At 44.2% G+C, this 26,193-nt stretch overlaps 2 protein-coding genes across 2 annotated transcripts in view; both read left to right on the top strand.

The window, feature by feature from the left end:
* LOC308325841 (serotransferrin-like) overlaps positions 1-26,193 on the top strand; it is a 66,795-nt gene that overhangs the window by 39,061 nt on the left and 1,541 nt on the right. Inside the window, exons 8-14 of the mRNA XM_080778554.1 lie at positions 20,214-20,374; positions 20,890-20,986; positions 21,743-21,775; positions 22,472-22,636; positions 24,161-24,302; positions 24,753-24,820; positions 25,486-25,670. Of these exons, the coding sequence (XP_080634680.1) occupies positions 20,214-20,374; positions 20,890-20,986; positions 21,743-21,775; positions 22,472-22,636; positions 24,161-24,302; positions 24,753-24,820; positions 25,486-25,670 (851 nt within the window). The remainder of the gene's footprint in view (positions 1-20,213; positions 20,375-20,889; positions 20,987-21,742; positions 21,776-22,471; positions 22,637-24,160; positions 24,303-24,752; positions 24,821-25,485; positions 25,671-26,193) is intronic.
* Positions 3,068-19,841, top strand: LOC308325347 (serotransferrin-like; the record flags this gene model as incomplete). Its single annotated transcript, XM_080777832.1, has 11 exons — positions 3,068-3,134; positions 4,115-4,202; positions 10,983-11,083; positions 13,694-13,881; positions 14,380-14,482; positions 15,322-15,519; positions 16,283-16,436; positions 17,590-17,645; positions 18,235-18,407; positions 19,507-19,660; positions 19,780-19,841. 11 exons carry the CDS (start codon positions 3,068-3,070, stop codon positions 19,839-19,841), a joined length of 1,344 nt encoding a protein of 447 aa, XP_080633958.1.

The raw sequence follows: 26,193 nt of genomic DNA, 5'->3' as shown, positions 1-26,193 counted from the left end.
CCAAACATGTAGATAAGGGAGGATTTAACAATACTTCAATGGTTTTAAATAATACTCGTGGTTTATCAGCATTAGTTGAAATAATATCAGAGAAATATTTGGTTTTTTCAGCCTTGACGGTAATTTGGTACATTTTCCAACAGGTTTTGAGGGTGTCATATGATGCTTGGAGCTTGTCACTTTTCCACCTGCGCTCCGCCTTTCGACATTCTCGTCTGGCGGCGCGAGTGGTGTCATTGAGCCAAGGCTCAGCCTTAAGTCGGGGGCGCATGACTTTTAAGGGCGCCACGGAATCAAGGGCGCTGGTACAGGCGGACAAGAAGGCAGATGTTAATTGCTCAGTGTTCTGCTGACCCTCTGAAATTACAGGTTGAGCTGTGCTCGTGAAAACTGAGCTAAAATGGACAGGAGTGGAGGGTTTGAGCATACGACAGTGACGAATAGGAACACATGGTTTTAAAATATTACAGGGTAATAGAAAATCGAATAAGACAGGCATATGATCAGATAGAACAGTACCACACACTTGGACATTTGAGATGGTCAGATTACACGATAAAACAAGGTCTAAAATATGACCCCGCTCATGCGTGGGTTCAGTAACATGTTGAATAAAATTAAAAGCATCAAGAGTGTCCATAAATTCTTTAGCTAGGGGCTTTGAGACACAGCAAAATGTATGTAAATTCATATCACCAACCGTCAGAAGTCTATTGTATTTAATTACAACACCGGAAAGGAACTCTGAGAACTCCATAATAAAGTCTTTGTCATATTTAGGTGGGCGGTAAATTACTGCACATAGGACAGGGTTTGAGCGACCCAGCTCAAACAGGCTTAGTTCGAAGGACGAGAAGGAAGGTGATGATAAAGGTTTATAATATAAACAATTTCTAAAAATAGTTGCTATTCCTCCACCACGGCCAGTGGTCCTGGGAGAGTTAATTACTGTACAGTCAGGGGGTACCAGTTCAGTGAGGGCCACGGACTCGCCCAGGTGTAGCCAGGTTTCTGTTACAAAGAGAATGTCCAGTGTTTTCGAGGTAAATAGATCCTTCAAGATAAACGACTTTTTATTTATTGACCTCGCATTAATTAATGCACATTTTGTTAATACTGTGTCTAAAACAGGGACATCAGGTACGGAGGACACCCGGGGCAAAGGCTTAAGATTCAATTGGTTTAGACCCCTGGAGATGTGGATGGCTGAACAGCTGCTTATTCTATTGATCACAACAGGGATCAGTGATGGGTGCTCTATGAGTGTGTGTGGGGGGGTGCAACTGGGCGTATCTGATGTGGGTAGTAGTGGTCATACAGACGAGAGGTGGTGGGAGATGTTACTTGCTAGGATTCTTTTCCCTTCATTATTGGGGTGCACTAAGTCCCTGTAAAGTGATGGGTTCTTCCAAAAGCTGTCAAAGTTAGTGATATAGCCATGGCCGCAGGCTTGACAGAAATTTTGCAGCCACCTATCTGCGCAAATAACACGGCTGAAATTTTCTGGGCCTCGAAAGAGAGTGGGGATTAATCCTAAAAATATGACGGATTTATTCAGGTTATCAAGCGCGTCTGCCAGGGCCTCATAGTCAGTCCACATCTTAAAGGCTTGGCGCTGCTTGATATCATTTATGCCCACGTTGATCAAGACTGTGTGAGCGGAGGGGTGACGTTGGAGAATGTCTGGAATGTGGGGGATCAGATCAATAATCTTGGCACCGGAAAAAGAATAAGTAATACAATTCGAGATAGATACCCCTCGAATCACGGAATCACCTAAGAGAATGTAATCAGGAGGAGGGGTAAAACAGTGGGGGTGTGTGTTATCTGGGGAGATCGATGCAGCTGATCTCGTATGGAGTGACAGGGAGTGGGACGCAGCTGGATATGATGAGTGTGGTGGTGGGGGACGGGGACGGGGAGGGGGAGGGGGCTCTTTACTAGGAGCAGCGCTGATCACTTTACCTCGCGCTGGGTGGATAATCGATAGGGAAGTGTTTGGTATGGGTTTACTAGGTGAACGACGACAGGGTCGTTTACCTGCACGACCCCCGTCAAGCCTGGGCTTGGGAGTCGAGGTGAGAGAGCAGGTAGAGCCAGAGGAGTCCGGGAAGTTTCGCTTCGCTGGTCGGGGCATCGAGTCTGTGCACTGTGCGTTCCTTGGAGTCGGAGTAGCCGTGGTCGATAGCTCCTGGAGCGGAGTGAAAGCATTGGAGCACGGGAACATGTCTACTATGCTCCAGGCCTCCGACCCCGATGGGTCATAGAGAGGGAACCCCCGATTATTTCCCTTGACCGCCGAGGACCAGGAGTCGGCGCGGATGGGTCCCGGTATACGCCCGCCGGTACTCGCAGCACTGCACCCCGGCATAGAGGCTGCCACGGCGGACACCCGGGATACAGCGCCGGCACCCGGGGTTTCTAGGGATTTCAACCGGCCTTGGAGGAGCGATTTTCGCAGGAGGAGGTCTTTCACCAAGTTTGTAATGGAGCGGAGCTCATTTTTGATACCTCCTATTTCCTCCATCCTGGGAGGCATATTTGTGTGGAGTGTGGCGACAGAGCTGAGGGTCCAGTAACCAGTCACTCTAGTGGAAAAACCACGACTGGGACTATCGCCCACAGCAACTGGAAGCGGTGAGTGCACTCCAGTAGAACACCAAGAAGTGTGTAGGTGACGATTAAACTAAAAGTTTGCTAAAACGTTAGCGTCAAGGCTAAAGACGAGCCACAGCCAACTAGCTTTTTAACTGGCATCTGGGTTAAAGGCAAACCAAAGCCAGCTAGCAGTCCTACAATGCAACTTCTTTTTACTCCGAACAAATACAGAAACTCTGATTTAGTAGACGGACAAGATTCAGTTCATGAGAGGATTTGACTTAGCGTTCCTCTCTGACAGCTGTCAAACCGGCGTCTGACGTTGGTTCGGAGAGCACTTGCCTGGAAAGCCTTGCATGGAAGGAGGAGTCTGGAAATTGGATATCGAATCAGATATGGGAGAAGACCAAAGAGGCGGCTGTTCATAGCGCTGTAGTGTGGAGTCTGTACTGCTGTATGGGGCTGAGGGATGGACCCTCACAGTCCAACAGAGAAGAGCCCTGGATGGAGTCTACACAAGAAGGCTATGAATGGCAGTAGGTGTCACATGGACGGACCGCATCAGAAATGTGGACCTCTATGGGGACTTAAAGTCAAAGAGAGAAGGATGAGGCTGGCAGGGCACTGCGTCAGGCACCCAGAACAGAGGCAAGTAAATTAACTCTATGGGAGCCAACCCAGGGCGAAGCCAGGGGGGGAAAGAATCGTACCACCTACAGTACGTATATGCACTGCGGCGTGACACCTTAGCTAACAACACTACAAAGCTCAAGAACCTGATAGCTCTTGACTCTTGTGGTGAAAACTAAAATGTTGTCCCTGCAATAATGTCATTATTTATCTCAATTTACAGGGAATACAGACCTATCTTCCTCTCAGGTAACTTGATTTATGTTTTTGAGGGGCGCTAGCCCCTTCTATATACAGGTTTAATGTTTGTTTTAGTTCAATGTTTGTTTTAAAAACGCCATTGACAATAAAGAGTTTTGTCACCGTTTGTTTTACATCATCATTACATCTACCTAATCATCTTAAGATGGTAAGGGCACCCCTCACTTCACACGGGTGTGATTTTTAAGTTTATTTTGGATCTATACCTTCAACAAATGTAATGCTGGAGTTAGACAATAGAACGGATACCACTGCTATCTTGTGGGGCTCAAAATCCATGTCTTAGGGGTCGACTACAGGAGAACAGATTGGGCTGTATCAGCACAAGCATTTAATCGTATTGGTTAAATGCAGAGGACAATTTCTGTGTGTGTAAATGTATTTGACCAATGAAATGTTCCCTGTTTACTCTGTATTTGTCAGACCACAGGTGCAGACTCCACCTATCAGAGTCTCCAACCAGCCTCTATGGGACACGATACATATTATGTCATGACACCATCTACAGCACAGCCTCATACGTATGAGCTCATACTCATCATTCGATTGATTAATTGATTGATTGATTGATTGATTGATGTGTTGTTTGAGACTTCCTACTGCTTGTGCTCTCGTCTCCTTCCAGGAAGCAGCATGGAGGTCCACACACCACAGGTCCAGACTCCACCTATCAGAGTCTCCAACCAGCCTCTATGGGACACGATACATATGATGTCATGACACCATCTACAGCACAGCCTCATAAGTATGAGCTCATAATCATCACTTTATTGATTGGTTGTTGTTGACTGTGTGTTGCCCATAGCCTGGAATCCAGACTGTTAGGCAGATTTCTTGAGGGGTGCTAGCCCCTCCAACATCTGGCTTTTGGAAATTACACCATATGGCAGCCAAGTCTATATGAACTTTTAATGACGTAAAAAAAAGAAACAGCAATTACATCTTCGTTTGTTTAAAGGAGTGCAGCTGTGCCCATCACGTCACATGAGTGTGATTGTTTTTTCACTTCGCTATACTTAAAGTGAGAAAAGGTCTGCTGAACGAGAAAATCAGTGTGGATTCCAGGCTGTGATTAACCTCGTGTAGCCATACTAATATCACTGCGTGGATATTAGTCGGGTTCCCCTCTGTGCTTAGATTTTTTCGGTTACAGGGGGCGGTTACAAAGATATTCAAAGGACTCTATTGGTTAGACCTACAATAAATCATAGCAGCGCAGCCCACTGCATCACACACATACTGGGCCCTGGTTGGTTATAGCCTGGTAAGCCCACCCTATATTTACATACTGGGCCTTGGTTGGTCCTCCACTACTGCTGGTCCGCCGAAACACAGCCACAATTGAGAGACACCAGACTCAATCTACCTGCAGGGAAATATGCATTGCCAAGGCAGATTGAAGGCTGGCTACGCGAGACTAGGCTGTGATGCTCATACTGTTACTTGTTGTGTTCTCGTACGTCTCCTTTTCAGGAAGAGGCAGCAGCGTGGACGTCGTTAGTGGGAGGGGAACCTCACCTGGTTGGCTGCTAAGGGGAAATATTTAGCTTCCCAGCTCTGTCTGTTTACCACATGTGCTCCTTAGCCGGGGAGCCACAGGCCCAAAATTGGACAGCTAGGACCTGTGATGTCATGCCGTACTTTTTCTTTGTGTTTTTTCTATTAATTTGGTCATTAAGGTCCACAGAATGAGAGGCCTGCTCTGCCGGAAACATCGCGAAAAACAGTTACGGCCATTTTTGTATACCACACCATAAACTAATATAAGGCAACATCTCATCATGCTTTAAGTAGCATGTGACAATTGTGACATGTCAAACTAGGGGGTTTTCATGATTCTAAATCCATTCCAAGCATTAGTTTTGCACGAAAAACACTCCTTGGCCTAAATTCGGCCATAGCCACTTGCCAAAATGTGCCTGAATGTGCTGACCTAATCATTTGTGCTGACCTCATCACATTTGTGATGACGGCTATGGCCGTTTTATATTTTTGTAGTTAAAACTGCAGTATTTCAAACCATTTCTCCCTATGTATTCAGAAGAGGAAGCTGGTAGGGGTGTACTAACCTGACGCTGCCAGATCCAAGAAGCTTGCTACACATGTTTGTTTCACAGCTTATTGGGATCTGGGATCGCGGAAGCAAATTCGATGACGGGGCTGTTCCTTTTTTTCAAGATACATGGTAGATGATTGGATGGGACCGTCTGTCTATCACCGTGTGGGCGTGCAAACACAACCAATCATATTGCCTTGTCTGTATAGCTTCACATCCGGTTTCGCACATATCCCGCCCTTAGCTCACGCTGATTGGTTCGGTACGGAGCGGTTCGGCGTTAGCTCAACTCCCTGCGAGATTCCAGATGGATGTGGTGTTGGGGAACATGGTTACCCAATACCGCCCCCAGCTGGCAAAGTCAGGTTAGGGGTGTACGTGCTGCCATTTTCTTTTGTTCCCCCTTTTGGTCCATTGTTTTGGTTTAGTTAGGGAATAGGGAGCATATAAGTCATATGCTTGCCCTATTGACCTTATGCACACCGTGGCCATCTTGCCAGCAAGGTGCTAACTATAGGTGCAACTTCCCATTGCCAGCCCATTCATCCAAACAGAAAAGTATTGTATTAATCAACGTCAAACTCACCAACATTGCAGCTGTACGGAAAAAAAGTTTATGTGGGGGGCCAATAAGGGCTTGTATGGGGGGGGGAAATAAGGGCTTAGGCATGGGGGCAAATAAGGGCTTGTGTGGGGGGCCAATAAGGGCTTGTGTAGGGGGGCAATAAGGGCTTGTGTGGGGGGCCAATAATGGCTTGTGTAGGGGGGCAATAAGGGCTTATGTGGGTTCCAATAAGGGCTTGTGTGAGGGACCAATAAGCGCTTGTGTGGGGGGGCACAATAATTTGACAAGTAATGATAAATTCCACTATCATAATGAATTATCTTTTAATCTGCCATCGGTCAGTTTTAGTTTCAGACTAATGAGAACATATTGCTTATTTTGCTGTCCAATGACAGCCCTTTTCTGGAGTTTGAGCCCCTGCCCCCCCAGTGCTCTCTGCACGGCCCTGCTTGTCAGAGTCCACCATTTTCAATTCATCAGAACATTTAGAGACGTACAAATATATACACTTCTATAAACAAAACAGGAAATCATCATATAAAGAAAGTAAAAAGTGAAAAACATATACAGTAAGGGGAAAAGGGGGCGGGGGGGACTTGAAGGAGTCAAGGGATTCACATGTCTTAATGGCTCTTGGTAGGGCGTTCCACATTTTGGTGGCATATGAGCAAAATTAATTTACACCGTTGTGAACCCACTCCGGGTTCCTCCTGGTCTTACACCATACCATTATAGGACTGGCTTTACAGCCTCATCTCACTCCACTCAGAGCACAGGGAAGGGGAAATAAATAGATGACACAAAACAACATAACACATTAATCCCCGTAACACATTCCCAACTAGAAAAGGTGCCCCTCGGGGCACAGGTCTCCACCAGGCCAGGTCAGGTTGTGGCCTCCTGGTGGCGCTATAATAGGCCAATGAGAAAAGGCTGTCTGGACATCATCTGTATCTCAAAAAGTAGTGAGGACTTGTTTAACAGGTGGCATACTCCCTCTGCTGGCTAGTACCTGCTATAACTGGTGTTAACGTGTGTAAATGAACTGCGTTTGGTGCTATAGCCTATGACACGGTTGACACCATTTGTTTGTGTAGGCCTAGAAAGACCAATGCCATAGTGAGTATCTACCTTAAAACAAAAGGTATATTCTGAGCCAGGAAAAGCCCTAATCCGTGTGCGTCAGACCATAGATCTTTGGTGGCAACCACATTTTGTCAACTGCATGTTGATAAGCCTAAATAGGGAGTCATACATTATAGATTACATGTCATAGATGACTGGCATCATAGACAGGCCACATATGATGAAGCATCTGGTTCCAGCTGACATTGTCATATATGTTCCATATCCCTCACATTTATTTGCTCCCGATCCGATTCCGATCATTTGCAAATGACGTGATCGCCCCCGATTTCCGATCACGTGATCGGATCGAGACAACACCCAGCTCATTGTGTATATTGCGTATAGCTTTTTTCCTTTTTGGGCTTGACCCTGTCGTATAGCTGCTTGCAGCTATATTTGTTTTCGTTGACCCACAGCTAAGCCTCATTTTAGGTATCATGCTGCTGACAATGAATGTCCTTTTCACATTTTATACTTACCTCTCACAGACAGAAACAACGGTTAGGTTATTTAAACGCTATTTTGACGACAGCGCTTGAGTTGCAGTAAGACTGCATGGTGTGTCATCTAGTCTGATAACAACCAGTGTTACTTTTCAGCAGAGTTTGATTTAGTCTTTTGAATAACACAACATTTAGTCTTAGTCCTATTTAGTGTTCTGAAATTGTCTAGTCTTAGTTGACTAAAACATCTTGGTCTATTAGTCTTTTAGGCTAGTCAACAAAATCAATATTGATTTCAAAGCAAAAACTCAGATATTGCTGGTGGTGGGGGGAGGGGCAGTTAAGTGGTCTTATTCCACAATTCAGTAAAACTGAATACCGTACATGTAGTATATACTTTTAAATGTGCCTCCAAGTTTGAAAATGTCCCCTTTCTTTATAGATTTGGTGTGACTCGTTTCAATTACCTTCACCTGTCCCTTGTTTGATCATTGGGCAATATAACAATATTGCCTAATTCACATTGCATCGGCCTGTGAATTGGCCTGCAATGTGATTGGTAAAAAATAAATGATTGGTTGTCACCACAAGCAAAAAGTGTAATCACGTCTCACCGACCCGGCTCTAGTTTTCCTTAATATTTTTATATGACTTCGCAAACCACTGGAATTTCATAAAGGCTAACTAACGTTTTTGAAACCTTGAACTTTTTTGAGCAGTGCTAAATGCTCCAACATGAGACTTTGTGTGTTTGGTTGTAGTCGGTAGCAGCATGGTTACCGTCCGTCATGTAAGATCACGTGGTGATCGTCATCATCATGACATGGGTGTGATTTCTTTTTTTATTACTTTTTATAATGATGAAAGTCAATGGGGCTCACATTGTCCATATTTGGGCACAGACGTCATCGCCTAGACATGAACTGCCTGTTGATGAGCCTAAATAGGGAGTCATACAGCTTGATCATAGATGACTGGCATCATAGATAGGCCACATAAGGCGGACATCCAAATTAATCCATGCCGGTATTGAACCAATGTTGTTTAGTTTTTCCTATTTTTATCACCTCCAGTATGTTTAAGTTTAATGTTTGTTTTTCAACAGTGCTTGTTTAAGGAAACGCCATAGACAATAAAGACAAATGTAATTTGTGTTGAGGACTAAAACAAACATTAGCATCCGTTGCTTAAACAAACTTTATCTTGCAATTGATGTTGTAAGTCTGTAAGATGATAAGAGCGATCCTCACTTCACACGGGTGTGATTTTTATATTATCTTGCTGTATTGTATTGTCACATGCAACACCAGGTAGAATTATTTTAAGGTCACATTCAATAGAGCGGCATCTGGATTCTTGGTCTGTAGTACACTTAGCATGTTGTGCAACACTACAGAGCCCTATTCGTGCATGCATGTGGTGAATGGAAGTTGTTGAGAGATCCTTTGACTCTTCTGTTCTCTCAAATAAAGTGCTCAGTTTGTCAACCATTTTATGACAAAGGACGCTAATACAGTCCCTTGCAAAAACAAAACTGTCTCCGAGGCTATAGCCTACTTAAGGTTAGGCAATGGAGCCTTCATTAGAATCATTAACACCTGTTTCCAAAGTCTGTTGTACAAAAACATTTTTACAAAAATATTGGCATCAAAATAGAAAGTACTCATTAAGTTTTAAAATGTTTTAAAATGTTTTAAAAATAGCAGATCTACAAGCTCACAATGTGTCGCATCTCGTTCTTTTAAGCAAAAGCATCAATACTGAAACTTACAAGTAGAAGTCCGTTAATCAACATTGACTTGAGTAAAAGTACAAAGATATTGCGGTATCAAGAGTACTTCAAGTACCAAAAGTAGAAAGTACTCAATATGCAGAATGTCCCCTTTCAAATGTCAAGTTTTCAAATTGAGTGTGAAGTACGTGTGATGATGTTGCTTCTTTGGTCTTGTGAAATCTCGCAGGACAGAATACTGCAATGAAAAGCAAATCCCATGAAGATGCTGAAACAAGACACTGAACCTTAACCAACCCTTAACCGCTCTTGATGGGCATGTTGGTGCCTTATGGGGGAAGCACCCTATGATCCGACGGACCATTGCTCCGAAGGAGCATTGGTCCGAGGTGCGCTGGGGGTCGGGAGCGGGTGGGTGGTATAGGTTTAGGTGTCTGCCCCGGGGGAGGTTAGGGTTAGGGTGAGGGTTTGAGGTAGGTTGTCGATCGGACCAATGGACCGTCGGCATATTGACGCGGACCCGCCTTATGGTTGCTTCTGTTCTGCCATCCGTGTGTGAATGTGTGCGTGTGAATGTAATGCACTTTGGAACAAGAGACTATTTAACAACACAGCGTTCTGCAATGTCGAATGTGGTGTAAGGAATAATATTATTTACTCTTCACCGCACAAGCACATCTGCTCAAGTGCTCATGTTACTGATGTCTCTCTTTTTTTTTAGATTAGATTAGATTCAATTTATTGTCACTGCACATAGTATACAAATACTTTAACAATGAAATGAAGAGTGGCGTCTAGCCAGAGTGCAATACAGTAATGCAGTAAATGAGAGAATAAATGCAGAAAATGTAAAGTATTGTCTCGTTACAGGCATGTCCTATTAGAACAAGTAATTCAAGATTGAGTTCTCTCCTTTGCTGTGAAAGCAAAGGAGAGAACTGTAAATTACCTTGAGGCACTATATGTCTTACTGGAAGAATGCATTCCTATAAGCAGCTTGGGGACTTCCCATAAGTCTGACATCCCGTTAAGGGTCGGTTCGGCTCTGTAGTGCCTACAATGTGACGTCATTTGAGGTTTGGGGGGGCGTCCTAAAGTCGGCTCTTTGGTGCTACTGAAAATTTCTGACGAGCCAAAATCATTTCGGCACTACAGCACCGAAACAGCTGTAAAATAGGAGTTTGAATCGGCCCTAAGGCTCATTCATAGTCTGGATTTTCGGTGGTGAGGTGACCACCAAACTACAACATGACGTCACGAGCCGCGGTGAAGAGCAAACCACCGCCCCAGCCCTTCTCTCAGTTTTTACTCACCACCGCTCAATGTTATTTCAGCTCCGGTGGTCACCTCACCACCGGAGCGGTGGTCACCTCACCACCGAAAATCCAGACTATGAATGAGCCTTTAGTCCAACCTAAGAGGTTAAGACTGAGGTTAGGGTTTGCGTCGGGATAGTGTTCGTATAATTGGTCTGACTAACAGGACTACGGGAGGTCGTATGCTTGCTTATGTAGCAGAGTAGCTCACAACAACAACCTCGTATGTCTTCTGCATTCTGTTTTATCGCAGTGGTGTGCTGTGCTGGGGAGGTGGCATCAAGGCCTCGGAGCTGAACAAGCTCAATAAAACCATAAAGAAGGCCAGCTCTGTTGCTGGCCTCCGAATGGAAGGTCTGCAGTGAGTCAGTAGTCACAGATAGGAGGATTTAGGGACACACTTAATGCCATGGTGGGTGAGCACCTTCAGCCTAAGGCTCACTATTCCCCCCAACATGCATACAGAGTGGTACAGACTCTCTTGGCTTGACCAACTGCCATCAGGCTGTAAAATGCAAATGTATAAGAACTCTCTCCCTCAATGCATATGTTCTTATGTTGGTCTTGTGTGTTAATGTCCACCTGTGTCTGTTGTGTTTCTGTTTTCTAGTAGTTTATTTATTTATCTTGTCACATTATGCTGCTATAACTGCTATAATTTCCCTTTGGGGATTAATAAAGTATATCTCATCTAATCATCATCAACCTCAGCCTGATACAGTATATCTCCCCCGAGCCATGGGGGATTCCCCTTGCCTTAGTATGTGGGAGAGCCAGGTTGGAATGCCGGGTGCCGGTACAGTACATTGGTGCCGTGACGAACCCGGTCCGGGTCTACAAGGGGGTTCTAAAAGGGGGTTGAGTGTAGCAGAGTGGCTCACAACCTCAGAACGATGACCTAAAAATGATGCTAAAAGTGATGCTAAAAAGCATAGCAAAAAGCCCCAAGGGCTTGTTTCCATTGTGGTCCTATGTATTCAACTCATTAAAGGCTGTGATGGCACTGTAACCTTGCCCAGATTAGATGATGGACGGCTGACGTCCTAGAGATGACTGATTTCACCCACATGGTGTCAGAGATCCATATCTGAAACTCCAAAGGTTTGTTGGCAAATGTGGCAGTAGAGCGTTCTTCCGGGTGCTTAATTCAAAACGCCACTGAGCAACTGATAGGCCAAAAGTAATTGTTCAAAAAGTAATTGAACACTATAGTCACCAGATCAAAGGACAGGTGTTCTCAATGAAGAATCTCTCACAGGTTAAAATAGAGTTTGAAATTATGGGTTATGGAGAGCAGGGCAGCTAAAATGAATATGAATCTAAATACTGAAACAACAACTTAAAACCTGTCTGGGGTGTTCACATAAGCCTGAGTAGAATTGTATGCGTTTGCGCCGCGCATCTTACCGGTATGAAATGTTATACCTTATAGGCCTACCCTATAGGTTCTTCATTCCTGTCACACTGTTTCCGAGCATTCTAAACCTGCTGTGCCAACTCATCTGCATTCTGCAGGTATACAGAAGGACATACCAATAATTATTTGGTATGTCCTTGTGACAGTTCCAGAGACGATAAGGATCAAACTAATTTGATTATCAACCTGTGAAACTAGAAGTGGTTTCAGTGGAACTCGTCGTTTCACACGTGACTTGGCAGCTAAAATAACAGAGAATAACAGATACAGATACAGAATAACATACTTCTTGAGGCAGTGAAAGGATTAATTGGATATCATCTATTGTGAAACTTAAGTGAGCACGGTGTCTCAATATTCAGATAAGATGGGCAAGTCTTAATGGTTATATTATAATATTTTCTTTAGTTTTTGAGGGCATTTCCTACTGTACGTTAAATGTAGAATTTGCCTTCTGCATTTACCCATCCTAACTGGGAGGGGTTCAAGGGGGTCCCAAGCTAAACTTGTTCATACAGCATCATCATTATTTGTTTATTCATACTCTGGCTTTTGAAAAAATAGCAGATATGCAAACTCAGAGCACGCCACTTTGTGCCATGCCGCAAGTTTGTACATCTGCAAAAGTATTATTATTTTTAACACAAATCTTCTCTCCGGGGGTCCCTGCCACAAAACATTTTCAGATGATGGTTCGTGGCCACTGGCCAAATGCATAAAACCAAAGTGCAGTAGCCAACAGAAACTACATTTTTGGACAAACTGACATTTGTGTATCTCAAAGAAAGGTCAAATTAGCCTTTGTGATTTTGGCGGGATAAACAATTACCTTAAGAACATACCATATTTGAAATTTGTGTAAGATCACTGTATTTGCAGATATCTCATTTGGCTGACCAGTTGAAACACTTTAAAACAATTATCGGCCATTTCCTTTTCCCTTAGCACTTTGGCTTTGTAGGGCAAACTGCTTTTCATTGTCAAGTCGATCTCAACCTGAGAAGTATTAAGAATATTTGGAATTCTTTAGCCTGTAACTTTCCGCGATGGGGAACAATTGTTGTTCTTTTCTTCCTTGACAGACTGGCTGCCCAGCCCACATGCACACGGATGTTTCCCTATAAAAGCAGATGGAGTCACCACACCCCCACCTGTCTTCTGTTCTAACCTGGAGACTGCCAACTCAACATGCTTCTACTCCTGTCCTTGCTGCTGGGAACCACTGGTAAACATCATTCCTTTTAACCTCTTGAGCCCCGCTTTGCCACCGCCGGCGGGGGCAGCGGCTGTCCACCTCTGAACAGCGCTCAGCGGGTCAATGGAGACCCAATTGGTCTCCGGTTCCAACTCCGATGTTGCGGATTTACCCCCTTTAGGCTATATGTAACACCCGGGAATCATACCCGGGTCTCCAGCAGGTTGAGGCTGTGAGCCAACCTGACCTGAGTCACATATGGCACCATTGTAACACCTGGGAATCGTATCTGGGTCTATATCCCATTGGCTTAGTGGTTAAATATGTTTAACATCTTTATCCTTATCCACAGCATATACGTCTGCGTGTATGCCAGATTTCGGAAACATAGGTAACTGGAAGTGGATCTGGGCTCCAGGCATCAGATGGTGTGTGAAATCCAGCCAGGAATACTCAAAATGTACATCCCTAGCCGAGACGGACTCGACCTTCTCCTGTGTGCAAAAACTAAACACTCTTGAATGCATCGAGGCCATTAAGGTGAGAAGAGAACGCTATAGTGTTAAAACTGTAATCCACAACTTATATCTAATGAATGAAATGTTTTTTTTCAAGGTTCAAGGTCCATTTTATTTGTCATTTACATGCTTGCACATGAAATTAATATTGTCCTCGGGACCAGAAGTGTGCAAATGTTCCTCATGAATTCCTGAAGGAGATCCAGCAGGATTGAAACGTTGATTATTAAACGGCGATAAAACAAATGGAGCTGAGATTCCAGTGTTGCAGACTTTATTATTATTATTATTTTTTACTGTTAATCATTGTTTGTTCAGCACCTGGGTGAGATCGCCTTATAATAATAATAATCTCCAATAATGCACAACTACCGACAATAATACCATTAATAATGTTTCTATATGACCAATGCAAACAAGGAATGACCATTTAACTCCAAAACGACTGGCAATGTTAAGAGAGAGCTACCAGGCCTCTGCAAAAATCTGCAAATATTTAGCAGCAACATGTTTTTGACAGAACGGTAAAGCAGATGCCATCACTCTGGATGGAGGAGACATCTACACAGCTGGAATGACTAATTACAACCTGCACCCCATTATTGCTGAGGACTATGGCCCAGGTAAGATGATCTATCTATCTATTTCTCCTAATTATGGATACTTTGTTCTTTCTTTTTTTTCTCTCTCTCTCTCTCTCTTTGTTGCATGAATTATCACTTTAACCACTTAAGGGGCACTATGTAACTTATTCATATTTTTTATTTCTTTATATATATTTTTTTATTTGGTTTTTTTCCCTCCCATGTGGGGTCCTTGTTCATGTCAACATATAAATTTGTTAATACATATATGGGAATAGGCACCCTTCATTTTCCTCCCGTCCACCAACTATGCCCACCCACTCTTCCCCAATGCAGAGACAATACTGTAGAAGGGAAGAATACAAAAATACAAAAAATAAATAAATTAAAAGAGAGGGGGGAGGGGAAAGAGAAGAAAGGAGGAACACCACCTGTGTGTGCACGCAGCCACCGGTTTACACGACGCACGTACAATGCATAGGCCTATGCTTTCACCATTATGTAACTATTTTTTTATGAATAAAATAAAATCTTGTCCAATCAAGAGCATGTATATATAGGGTATGCGTGTGACATCATCATAGCCAGAAGTTATGCAGGAAAGCGTATATAGTATATACCCATATACATTCCAAACAGAAAAGTCCTATCTGATTATTAAACAACATTAAACTTACTTTGCCACTTGATTTGCCACTCTCTGTATGCATACACATACCCTCTATTCATGGTTGTATTTTGTTTCACTGCTCTTCTATTGAGATATTTTAGATCATGTCAAAGGCATACTGTTAAAATTGAAGGTCAAATATCATGTCTCACCTAGACACAGGATCTGACATGATTTTTGTGTGCCCTCTTTGTATCGGACCATGCAGAATCAGACACCTGTTACTATGCTGTGGCTGTGGTCAAGAAGAGCTCCAACTTCAACATCAATGAGCTGAGAGGAAAGAGGTCCTGCCACACCGGACTGGGAAAGTCTGCCGGCTGGAACATTCCCGTAGGAACTCTGCTAACCATGGGAAACAACGGGATCCAGTGGGACGGCGTGGACCAGCAACCTTTGGAAGAGGGTGAGTTTTTTATTTGATTGATTTGAAGGTTAACGGTTAACCATACATGACAAGAGTACACAAAACTATCAAGGATAATACACAACAAGTTCCAGTCCAGTACGAGACTATGTCCGTCCATCCTTGTGTGTGTGTGTTGTGTGTTGTGTGTGTGTGTGTGTGTGTGTGTGTGTGTGTGTGTGTGTGTGTGTGTGTGTGTGTGTGTGTGTGTGTGTGTGTGTGTGTGTGTGTGTGTGTGTGTGTGTGTGTGTGTGTTCGTCTTTCTCACTGTCTGTCTCTGTGTGTGTGTGTGTGTGTGTGTGTGTGTGTGTGTAGTGTGCACTAATCTCCCGGCACTGTTGGCCCTAACGGCGTGAAACCGTGCTCGCACACTCCATGAATGCCAGAGCAGAACATCTGTCCCAAATCTTTCACATCGGTGAAGTATTACAGTGCCTCCAGGAGGTTGATATTAATCGTACAGATTTCTTCCAATCATCACGCAAATTGTTACTCCGTATCTCTATAATCAAGACAAATCTGTCACTTTTTGTCATTTTTCATAATCCATCCTGATTGACTAAGAATGGCTTCCAAACTTTGCAGCAGTGGCCCGTTTTGAACAAAATGCCTCAAATCATGAACACGGTGTCCGATTACTCGTTAGAGAGATGTGTACATTATCAATGATTACTGTGTTAAGATCCAGGCTACATTATCATAGACGATGTAGCAATAATGTCAGTGTGTCATAAATAAAAAATGACTAATTCTGCTTTTCTAGCGGTGAGTAATTTCTTCTCGGCCAGCTGTGCACCAGGAGCTGACCCGGCGACGTTTCCCAAGCTGTGTGAGCAGTGTCCGCTCCAGCCCTCCAACATGACCGACTGCTCCCGCTCACCGGACAACCCTTACTACGGATATGCAGGTGCATTCAAGTGAGTAAAGGTTTAATGGTTTGGTATTTGCGCCCCCCATCCAGTTATTAGAGAAAAAATTCACACCTGTGCGAACTGAGTGGAGCAACTCCCCTCTCTCCTCTCCCCCTGCCTCTCTCTCTCTGTAATTATCAGGCAACAGTGTAACACTATCTCTCTCTCTCTCTCTCTCTCTGTTTCTGACACAACAGCGCCACTTTTGCCCCTACTTGTACTCTAAACATGGGGACATAGTCACATAGGTTATATAGGACAAAGCTGTTCCATGGAGTGGTTGCACGCACCACTCAAAAACAAGAGCAAGAACAAGAACTCAGTCACACTGTCAGTCACAACATGAGGGACTAGAAACTATGCACACAATCTCTCGCACACACGCACACAACCTACTGTACAAAACAACAAGTGAACCTAGGAGTCCTCTACAGTGAAAAAGTGGGCCTTGGCTTAAGCATGTTTTTAAAAGTCCCTATAGGGTGGGCGCATCTTTAAACGGAGTTTGTTCCACTAAAGCTGTCTGTTACGTTACGTTCCACATATTGTCTGGGATTCATGTGCATTGTAGATTTTCGGACTTAACTTGGATAGAACAGTGAAGACTGATAGGGAACAGGGAGAGAGAGAGAGACAGGGAGCGACACCCAGAAAAGGCCGCCGGGGACAGGGATCGAACCTGCATGTGCCTACTGTATGCTGTAAGTGTATATCAGTGTCTGATTTCTTCATGTTTAAGGTCCATACACATTGGGAGTGTAAAATACACATTTGCTGATGCCTCATTCATACAGGTTGATGCTTTTATTCGTCTTTTATTCTAAAATCGACCTCAGAGTGAGTAATATTCCTGTTCTATGTGGATGTATTCTTGCCACAAATGGCAATGCAGTTTAAATGAATGTGAATTAATCTCACAAAATAAACTCTGCCGGCAGATGTGTAAGGAGTGTAAGGACCTTTACTATGTGTCTGTTAAATGCCTAAATTGTTAATGAGCAGTTGAGACGAATAACCTAACCATCTATGTCCATATTTTATTCTGACCCCTCCCCGAAATGGCCTTTCTGTCCTGACCCCTTATCCATGATTTATATACATTATGGATAATTAGTTTGGACTTAGATTATTCACCTCAAACGGCTCAATTGTCTCATAGGTGCCTGACGGACGGAAGTGGAGACGTGGCGTTTGTCAAACACACCACTGTTCCTGGTCAGTATTACTGCATGTTCTACACTTTTAGTAAACAACTGGTCAGTATTACTACATGTTCTACACTGATAGTAAACAACTGGTCAGTATTACTGCATGTTCTACACTGATAGTAAACAACTGGTCAGTAATACTACATGTTCTACACTGATAGTAAACAACTGGTCAGTATTACTACATGTTCTACACTGATAGTAAACAACTGGTCAGTAATACTACATGTTCTACACTGATAGTAAACAACTGGTCAGTAGTACTGCATGTTCTACACTGATAGTAAACAACTGGTCAGTATTACTACATGTTCTACACTGATAGTAAACAACTGGTCAGTATTCATTTACTGCATGTTCTACACTGATATAAAATAATAATATAAGTACTAAGTACTAGGCAGTACTAGTCATTAGTCAAGTAAGTCTAGTGGGTCAAGCAACGATAACTATAGAGCTGAAATCTGTAAGTCTTCATGTCCTACCAGGATTACTAAACCGGATCCCAAAAACAAAAAAAAATGTCAATGTCAGTGTGTGACATTAAATCTTTTTCACACATCATTAACAAGCTCTGGTCATGGTTTGTTTTCCAGACGAAGTGAAGGACAGCTATGAGTTGCTGTGTAAGGACGGCAGCAGGGCCAGCGTTGACGACTACACTAGCTGTCACCTGGCCAAGGTGCCGGCCCACGCTGTGGTCACCCGCACCAATGACGAAAAGCTGGCCACCCTCATCTACAACAAACTCAAAGAGGCTGCTGACGGTGTAAGACACACACACACACACACACACACACACACACACACACACACACACACACACACACTCACATAATATCATCTACATTCTACACCAAACTATGGTGCTAATAGTGTAAGACACACACACACACACACACACACACACACACACACACACACACAGACACACACAAATATCATCTACACCAAACTCACCAAGGCTGCTGAGCCTGACAGTGTAAGACACACACAGAAATATCATTGTTGCTGTCGGGCAGAAACCCCTTATCTCCATAATTTCACTTTTTGTGTATTATCCTTTTTTTAATGCCTTACATTGATCATCCTATACAGTGTCACTCAAAAGCATTAAAAGTACATGTAGCAGACCCGCAAGCTCCAAGCACGTCGCGACTCCTTTTGCGCTTGTAGATGTGCTACTTTTGCAAATCTTGAATGCGGATCCTGAAAAGTAACAGATTTGGAAATATGAGGTTTCCACTGGACAGGGACGATGTAATGTTACAGTAGTTCAGCTCCAATCTTTTCTGGATCATCACCTGGAAAAGTGTTCGGTGCATGTTTATTTGAACCCATTCAATCTGGGAAAGCATCTGTGTCATTTTAGTTCTCATAGAAACATACGTGCCTTGCAGGGCTTTGACCTGTTCTGCTCTGTGCATCTATAAGACTATAAAGTACCCTATTGGCCTGAATATAAGACGTATTATAATCGGGGGCTAGCTAGGCTATTTGACATTCAATGTTCTTTTCCACAAATGAATCATGGAAAATGGGGGTCGTCTTATAATCAACCATCATTTATAGTATGTCGTTTTTTCATGATTTACTATAGTATGTCGTCGAAAACCATCAAAAAACATACTATAGGCCCAGGCGGTGGCGTAACCGTCTGGGCACCCGACTGGTAATCCAGTCGCAGTGTGCCGCGGGTTCGACTCCCGAGCCCGACACGGCCTTTACTGCATGTCTTCCCCCATCTCTCTCCCGTTTCCTGTCAGCCTACTGTCTGTCCCTTCAAAAAAACAATAAAAGGCGTAAGCCGCAAAAAAATACATTTGAACTATAGTACGGTAACTATTGAGTTGCTCTGTGCCTTGCAGGGTTTCGACCTGTTCTCCTCTAGTGCGTACGACTCAGGCAAGGACCTGATGTTCAAGGACTCCACACAGAGCCTGGTGGAGCTGCCGACTGACACGGATCCCTTCGTGTATCTGGGCGCCGAGTACATGAGCATCATCCGTTCCCTGAACAAACGTAAGAGCAGACATGTGCACGCACGCTTATTACTCCTTTTCTGCTCAAAATGAGCCAAAATCATCAATTATTTCCTCTTATTACGTGGACGAAAACAACTCATCGCCCGTCTACCGCAGCCAAGCACACTGTGTGCGTGCTGGGGGGGCTACACTTCCTGGTTGGCCTCAAGGTTCATTAAATAAGGTTGGGAAGCGAAGACTGTACGGTGGACTCCATGTTGGTCCCTGGAAGGAAAGAAACAGCTGAACACTTCCGAGTTCAGCTTCCTTGGTCTCAATTGCGCATGTTTCTTTCCTTCCAGGGAGCAACATGGAGTCCACCGTATGGTCTTCGCTTCCTAACCTTATTTAATTAACCTTGGTTGCCCTGGGATCTCTTCTTCTACTGTGGTATTTCGCACATTTGACTGGCACTGGCCTCACGATCCCCGCCTATGTGTCGGGAGGGATTGGGTTAATTTACGGGGAAAAAAACAAGTTAGAAGTATGGAGATAAGAGGGTCCTGCCAGACTGAGCCAAATTATTTTATCGTTTCCTCTTTGCTTTTCAGAGTCAACCGACGCGACCTCCAGTGGCATCACGTGGTGTGCTGTGGGCGAGGCTCAGTATGAGACATGCCGCAAGTGGAGCTTGAGTGACATGGTGGACGGCGTCACTGGGATTAAATGTACGACCGCCACCACGGTAGACGGCTGTGGGAAGAAGATACTGGTCAGCACATACATTTTCTTTTTATTGATTGAATACTTTATTAGTCAGAAACAGCATGTGGCACAGTAAGACATTAAGAACGGTCTCCTGCGGGTGTGTTCTCTTCTGTGCCCATACCCTGGGTCGGTTTGACAAAAGGGCCTTTCTGTGTGGAGTTTACATGTTCTCCCCGTGTCCGCTAGGGTACGTAGGTGCCCTCACAAAAAAACATGCAGTAATCCTGGTCTCTGAACTGATGGAGGGGAAAGGAACTGGTTGGAATAACGTGTTCCTTCCACTCGCTACGTCCAACCGAGGAAAACTCCCCCATGTCAGGTGAAAAGAAGTAGCTTGGACTCGTCATGCATAGAAGGAAGCATGAGGTCAGTCCGTTGCTCTCCCCAGGTTGGCAGAGAGAGTCTAGAGCCCAGGGTTACGTTAGATAATTGGCACTGGGTGAAAAAAATGGCTTGCAAAATCGTGGGATAAAAGTTATAGTAAAAAAATAAATGAACTGTCTCCTGTCTGCTTCCCAGAGGAACGAGGCAGATGCCATAGCCCTGGACGGAGGACACATCTACACAGCTGGAAAATGTGGTCTAATCCCTGTCATGGTGGAGCAGTATGATGCAGGTAAAACTAAACATCTAATCCCTGTCATGGTGAAGCGCTATGATGCAGGTAAAACTAAACATCTTATCCCTGTCATGGTGAAGTGTTATGATGCACGTAAAACACTATGTACTGTATAGGACAGTGCTTCTCAAACCTTTTTCGTCCCAAGTACCCTAAATGTAACTGTATTTTGCTGCAGACCCTCATCTGAAAAGGTTTTGTGACAGTATTAAACAGAAAATACATTTATGGGGTCAGGGGTCAGGGGTGCTCCTGGATTTTTTGAACCCACCTGAAAAAGTATTTTCTGATTTATTAAAGAGCTGGAGAGATGGGGAGACCCCCCGTTACTGATCAAACATTCTATAGCAATGATTACTATCAGAATATAAGTGATTTGGTGATCAGTGATTTGGGTGATTTGGAAAACCCCTGGTGCGCCCCGGTAACACGCGACAGGCCAACAGCACACACACCAAGGCCCGCCCCCGCTCGATCATGATTGGCGGAAGGCGCCCTCTCTATCCTGATTGGATGAGGACTGGGCCACCTAGCCAAACACGATCCAAGTAATAACAGTTGGTCGGTCAGGTTTTGGTAATGATGGCCGTTAAAAGTGAAACTGAAGAATGTGACATTTCCACTTGTACACGTACTGTGTATAGTAATATGATTCATTTCACACATATACTGTACTGTGTACACTAATATGATTCTCTTCTCTGTCTTCTATGTCAACACAAACATTGTTTCCATCTCTGGCCCACCTGACAGCACAATGCGGTGACCAGAATGGTAAGTACTGTAGTAGTGTGCACCTTTCTGGACCGCTACATTATTTATTTTGTAGTGACGCTGCCGTCCCAAAACATTTATAATGCTCCACGGAGGATGAACCCAACTGACTTTCAATCAGGTGTTGCAACTCATGATCCCTAATCCTAATCTCAGTCTTAACCGGCCACGTAGGTCGCTAACCCTAACCTCAGTCTTAACCGGCCACGTAGGTCGCTAACCCTAACCTCAGTCTTAACCGGCCACGTAGGTCGCTAAACCTAACCTCAGTCTTAACCGGCCACGTAGGTCGCTAACCCTAACCTCAGTCTTAACCAGCCACATAGGTCGCTAACCCTAACCTCATTCTTAACCGGCCACCTAGGTCGCTAACCCTAACCTCAGTCTTAACCAGCCACGTAGGTCGCTAACCCTAACCTCAGTCTTAACCGGCCATGTAGGTCGAGAATTGATTGGTTGAGAATAGAAGCATGGAGCTGAGACCGAGTGATGGTCGGCCGGCAGCAACTGCACTGAGTTCCCTGAAAGAACTTGCTCTGTGCTCTGAGCACAACGCTCATTTGGTGAACTCATGGCCTTTCCTTTATGGCTATTGGCTAGCACAACCTTTAGCTCACAATGTAGTCTGTGTAATAACTAATCAACTGTTTTGCACCATATGTTTCTTTTGATATCATTAGACTTCTAATTATTTCACCTCACCCACAGCACTAGCCTCTTCCTACTTCGCTGTAGCCGTGGTGAAGAATGGGTCTGGGGTGACCTGGGCCAACCTGCAGGGCAAGAGGTCGTGCCACACCGGCCGTGGCAAAACCGCTGGCTGGAATATCCCTATGGGCCACATCCATGAACGCGTTGGCAACTGTAACTTCAGTAAGCATTTTGTTGTGGAATTATCACCTATACACACGCTCTCTCAAGATGACTGCAAAGTTTTATAGCTTAGTGGCCTCGTGGTTAGTGTCTGCCTTGTGACTGTGAGGTCAGGGTTAGATTCCTCTCTGCTTGGCACTCGGCATCAAGGGTTTGTATTGGGGGTATGTCCCTACGACATATTAGCGTCATGTATGTCCAGGGGATGTACTTGTTGTACACCCCCTGGCTGCCTCACGCCAAAGAAACTGGAGCTAGGCTCCTGCCCTATGAGCCAGGGACGTCGAGTCTGTGGGGGCCACGGCCCCCATGAAGATTCCCAGGGCCCCCCTGGGCCCTGTGAAGATTTTCGTGGACATTTTACATTTTCATTACAGATTTTCTGGGAATTCCGAACATTTTGGACCTCTCCGACGGCCGTCCAAGAGGTGTTAATAGTGTTGGCCACCCAAGTACTCAAATGCTAATCGGGTTTCTTTTGTTTTCACCTAGCCAGATGTCCACAAGATCAAAGCGTGTCAGAATTTCATGGTAGTTGTTCGTGACATAATAACACTGATCAAGAATTCACCAAAGAGACTCGCCTGGTTCAAGGAGCACCAGGATGAAAATGCCCCGTCTTTGAAACCGCTGTGCCCGACGCGTTGGACCGTGAGAGCAGCCTCGTTGAGAGCAATTGTTTCCAACTACACTACAGTGCAATCGTGGCATTTCTCGCAGATGCACAAAAAAGTGATTCAGCGTCTCTCTCTCTCCTGAGTGACCGGCTGCCGCCACAGCGCAATCAATCAATCAATCACTCCGCACCGATCCCAGTAACAACCCCTCTTACTTTCTCTCTCTCTCTCTCTCTCTCTCTCTCCCCCTCCCTCCGTAAGTCCGTATATATATACTGTATCTCTCTCTCTCCCTCCGTATCTCTCTATCTCTCTCTCCCTCCCTCTCCCCCTCTCTCTCTCTCTCTCTCGCTCTCTCTCTCTCTCTCTCTCTCTCTCTCTCTAATAATAATAATAATAATATAGTCCTCACCTTGGACATTGGCCTATAGCAACTGGCCCCCTTGAGGATTGGGAAAATAATTCGTCCCTGCTATGGGCCACATCCCATATGGCTACATACTTAAGTTTAAACCCTTCCAGGGTGCTCATATCGCCCATGGATGTCATATTTATAATATGACATCTACAGTAGTAAGCATCTCACTAAAACTGTGTCTCTGTGACCACACACAATACAATGCAGTCTATAGTTGTGCAAGCTACTTTCTGATACTACAACTGATGATTGCATCCAACAATAAACATGTATGTCATGTTATTAATTCATTTGAATAAGTTACCTGTATTCATGTGTGTTTGTTATAGGTCCACATATTCATGATCACTGCTTGTCTGAATGTCTGAATACAATTCAGGAAACTATACACTTTACCTTTAATAAGTGTGCTAGACAGAGCTTTCTTTTTAGAGTGTTACATTGTGAGACAGTGATTGATTGATCTCTGTGTCTTCTCCTCTGATAAAGCTTCGTTCTTCAGTAGCGGCTGTGCACCTGGATCTCCTTTAGACTCTCACATGTGTCAGCAGTGTGTTGGTAATGCTACAGGACATGGTAAATGCCAAGCCAGCCCTGAGGAGCGCTACTACGGCTATGACGGGGCCTTCAGGTAGGGGGCGCCATGGCACTTAAACTTAAATTAAAAATGTTTTTTGCCAGGTGCTTGCACTACATTTGCTACTAACTCTACTCTACTAACAACTGCAAAAACGACCATGCTGATGACCATAGTGGACACTTTTTCATGATTGGCTGCCTTTAAGCCAGGGGTGGGCAATTATTTTTCCCAAGGGGCCAACTAAGAAACAGAAAATATTAGCTCTGACTCAGTAAATAAATTATCCATATTTTGTATGGAAGGGCAAGCTTCCGCGTTGGTGCCAAGGAAAGTAATGAAAGGAAGGGACGGGAGTTACATGACTCAACGGCGGGGATGCGCCATATATGTGTGTGTGAATGAATGGGTGAATGTAATGCAATATCTATGTGAAGCACTTTGGATAAAAGCGCTATATAAATGCACCATTTATTGCATTCCTTTCTATTGTTAATGCCATAGATGTCTGGCTGAGGGTGCTGGAGATGTAGCATTCATCAAACACTCCACTGTCCCAGGACTCAGTGATGGTAAGAGCTCTACTACTGCCCACAATCTCTATGTTCTCCTCACGCAGGGCTTCTCCTAAATGGTGTTAATGTTGTCAGCTAATTTTGAATAAAATGTAATTTAGTCATATTGTCATGTCGTATGTCAAATGTCATATTTTTGACATCTGAAATGTTTGAGTCTTATTCTAGTAAAAGTTTTGATTTAGTTTTAGTCCTTTTGAATATAAAATGTAATTTAGTCATATTTTTGTCATCTGAAATGTTTTCGTCTTAGTCTTGTTTTAGTCGACAAAATTTCATAAGAGTTAAAGAGACTAAATCTACAGTTTATTTTGTACAAACTGTCGAGGGGGATAATGGTTACACAGGCCTGACCCGGCTAAGGCCCAAACCGCACCAATGATTCGCCATGCAACTACTTCTCCTTGTAACCAAATTGTTGCAAGTAGGTTCATGTAGTTACATGAAACCTTATCACCAATGGCAGTTGCAAGGAGTTTCATTGGTGTGACATCTATACCTATCTATCGATATTATCTATAAATGCACCATGTCTCTGTCTGTCTGTCTGTCTGTCTGTCTGTACGTGTGTACGGCTGTAATGCGCGTAACTCGAGAACCCTAAAAAACTGTTCATTGCATTGGGCCTAATTGCATGACACCATGCTCTTCTGTTGTTCCAGGCAACGGTCCCACATGGGCCGAGGACATTGTATCGTCAGACTACAGGCTGATCTGTCCTGGCAGTGCCACGCACGTCCCCATCTCTGACTACGCCTCGTGCAACCTGGCCCAGGTGCCCGCCCACGCTGTGGTGACCCGGCCAGAGGCACGCGATGAGGTGGTGCGCACGCTCCTCTCCCAGCAGGTTGGTGGCATAGGGTTCTGAATAAAATTCACCTTTTAGTCATTTGAAATGTTTTAGTTTTAGTCTAGTTTTAGGTGACTAAATATGATTTTAGTCGACTAAATCTACAGTTGATTCAGTTGATTTAGAAAGCTTGCGAGCTGTGAGCTTGAAGTTCGGTTATTTTCGGAGTGTGACACGGTAGACACCCATGTGCAACTAAGCATAAAATTACTTGTCTTAGTTCTACTCTATCTATTCTAGACTCGTCCCTCCCTAACATTTAACTTGTTACGGGGCGGCAGTGTCTCAGCGGTAGAGTGGCCGGATGGGAAAAAACGGGAAAAGGTTCCCAGTTCGAACCCGGGCTCCCCCAGAGTTGAGCAAGACTCTGAACCCCTAATTGCTCCCGATGTGTAGATTGGTGCCTTGCATGGTTTCCTCTGCCATCGGTGTATGAATGTGTGTGTGAATGGGTGTAATACACACCTATGTAAAGTACTTTGGATAAAAGCACTATATAAATGTACCATTTACCATTTTA

This window comes from Protomyctophum bolini, assembly GCF_963924005.1.
Source record: "Protomyctophum bolini genome assembly, chromosome: 12".
Classification (NCBI taxonomy): Eukaryota; Metazoa; Chordata; class Actinopteri; order Myctophiformes; family Myctophidae; genus Protomyctophum; species Protomyctophum bolini.
Note: the sequence above shows the minus strand (reverse complement) of the source record. Positions and strands in the feature narration are given on the sequence as shown.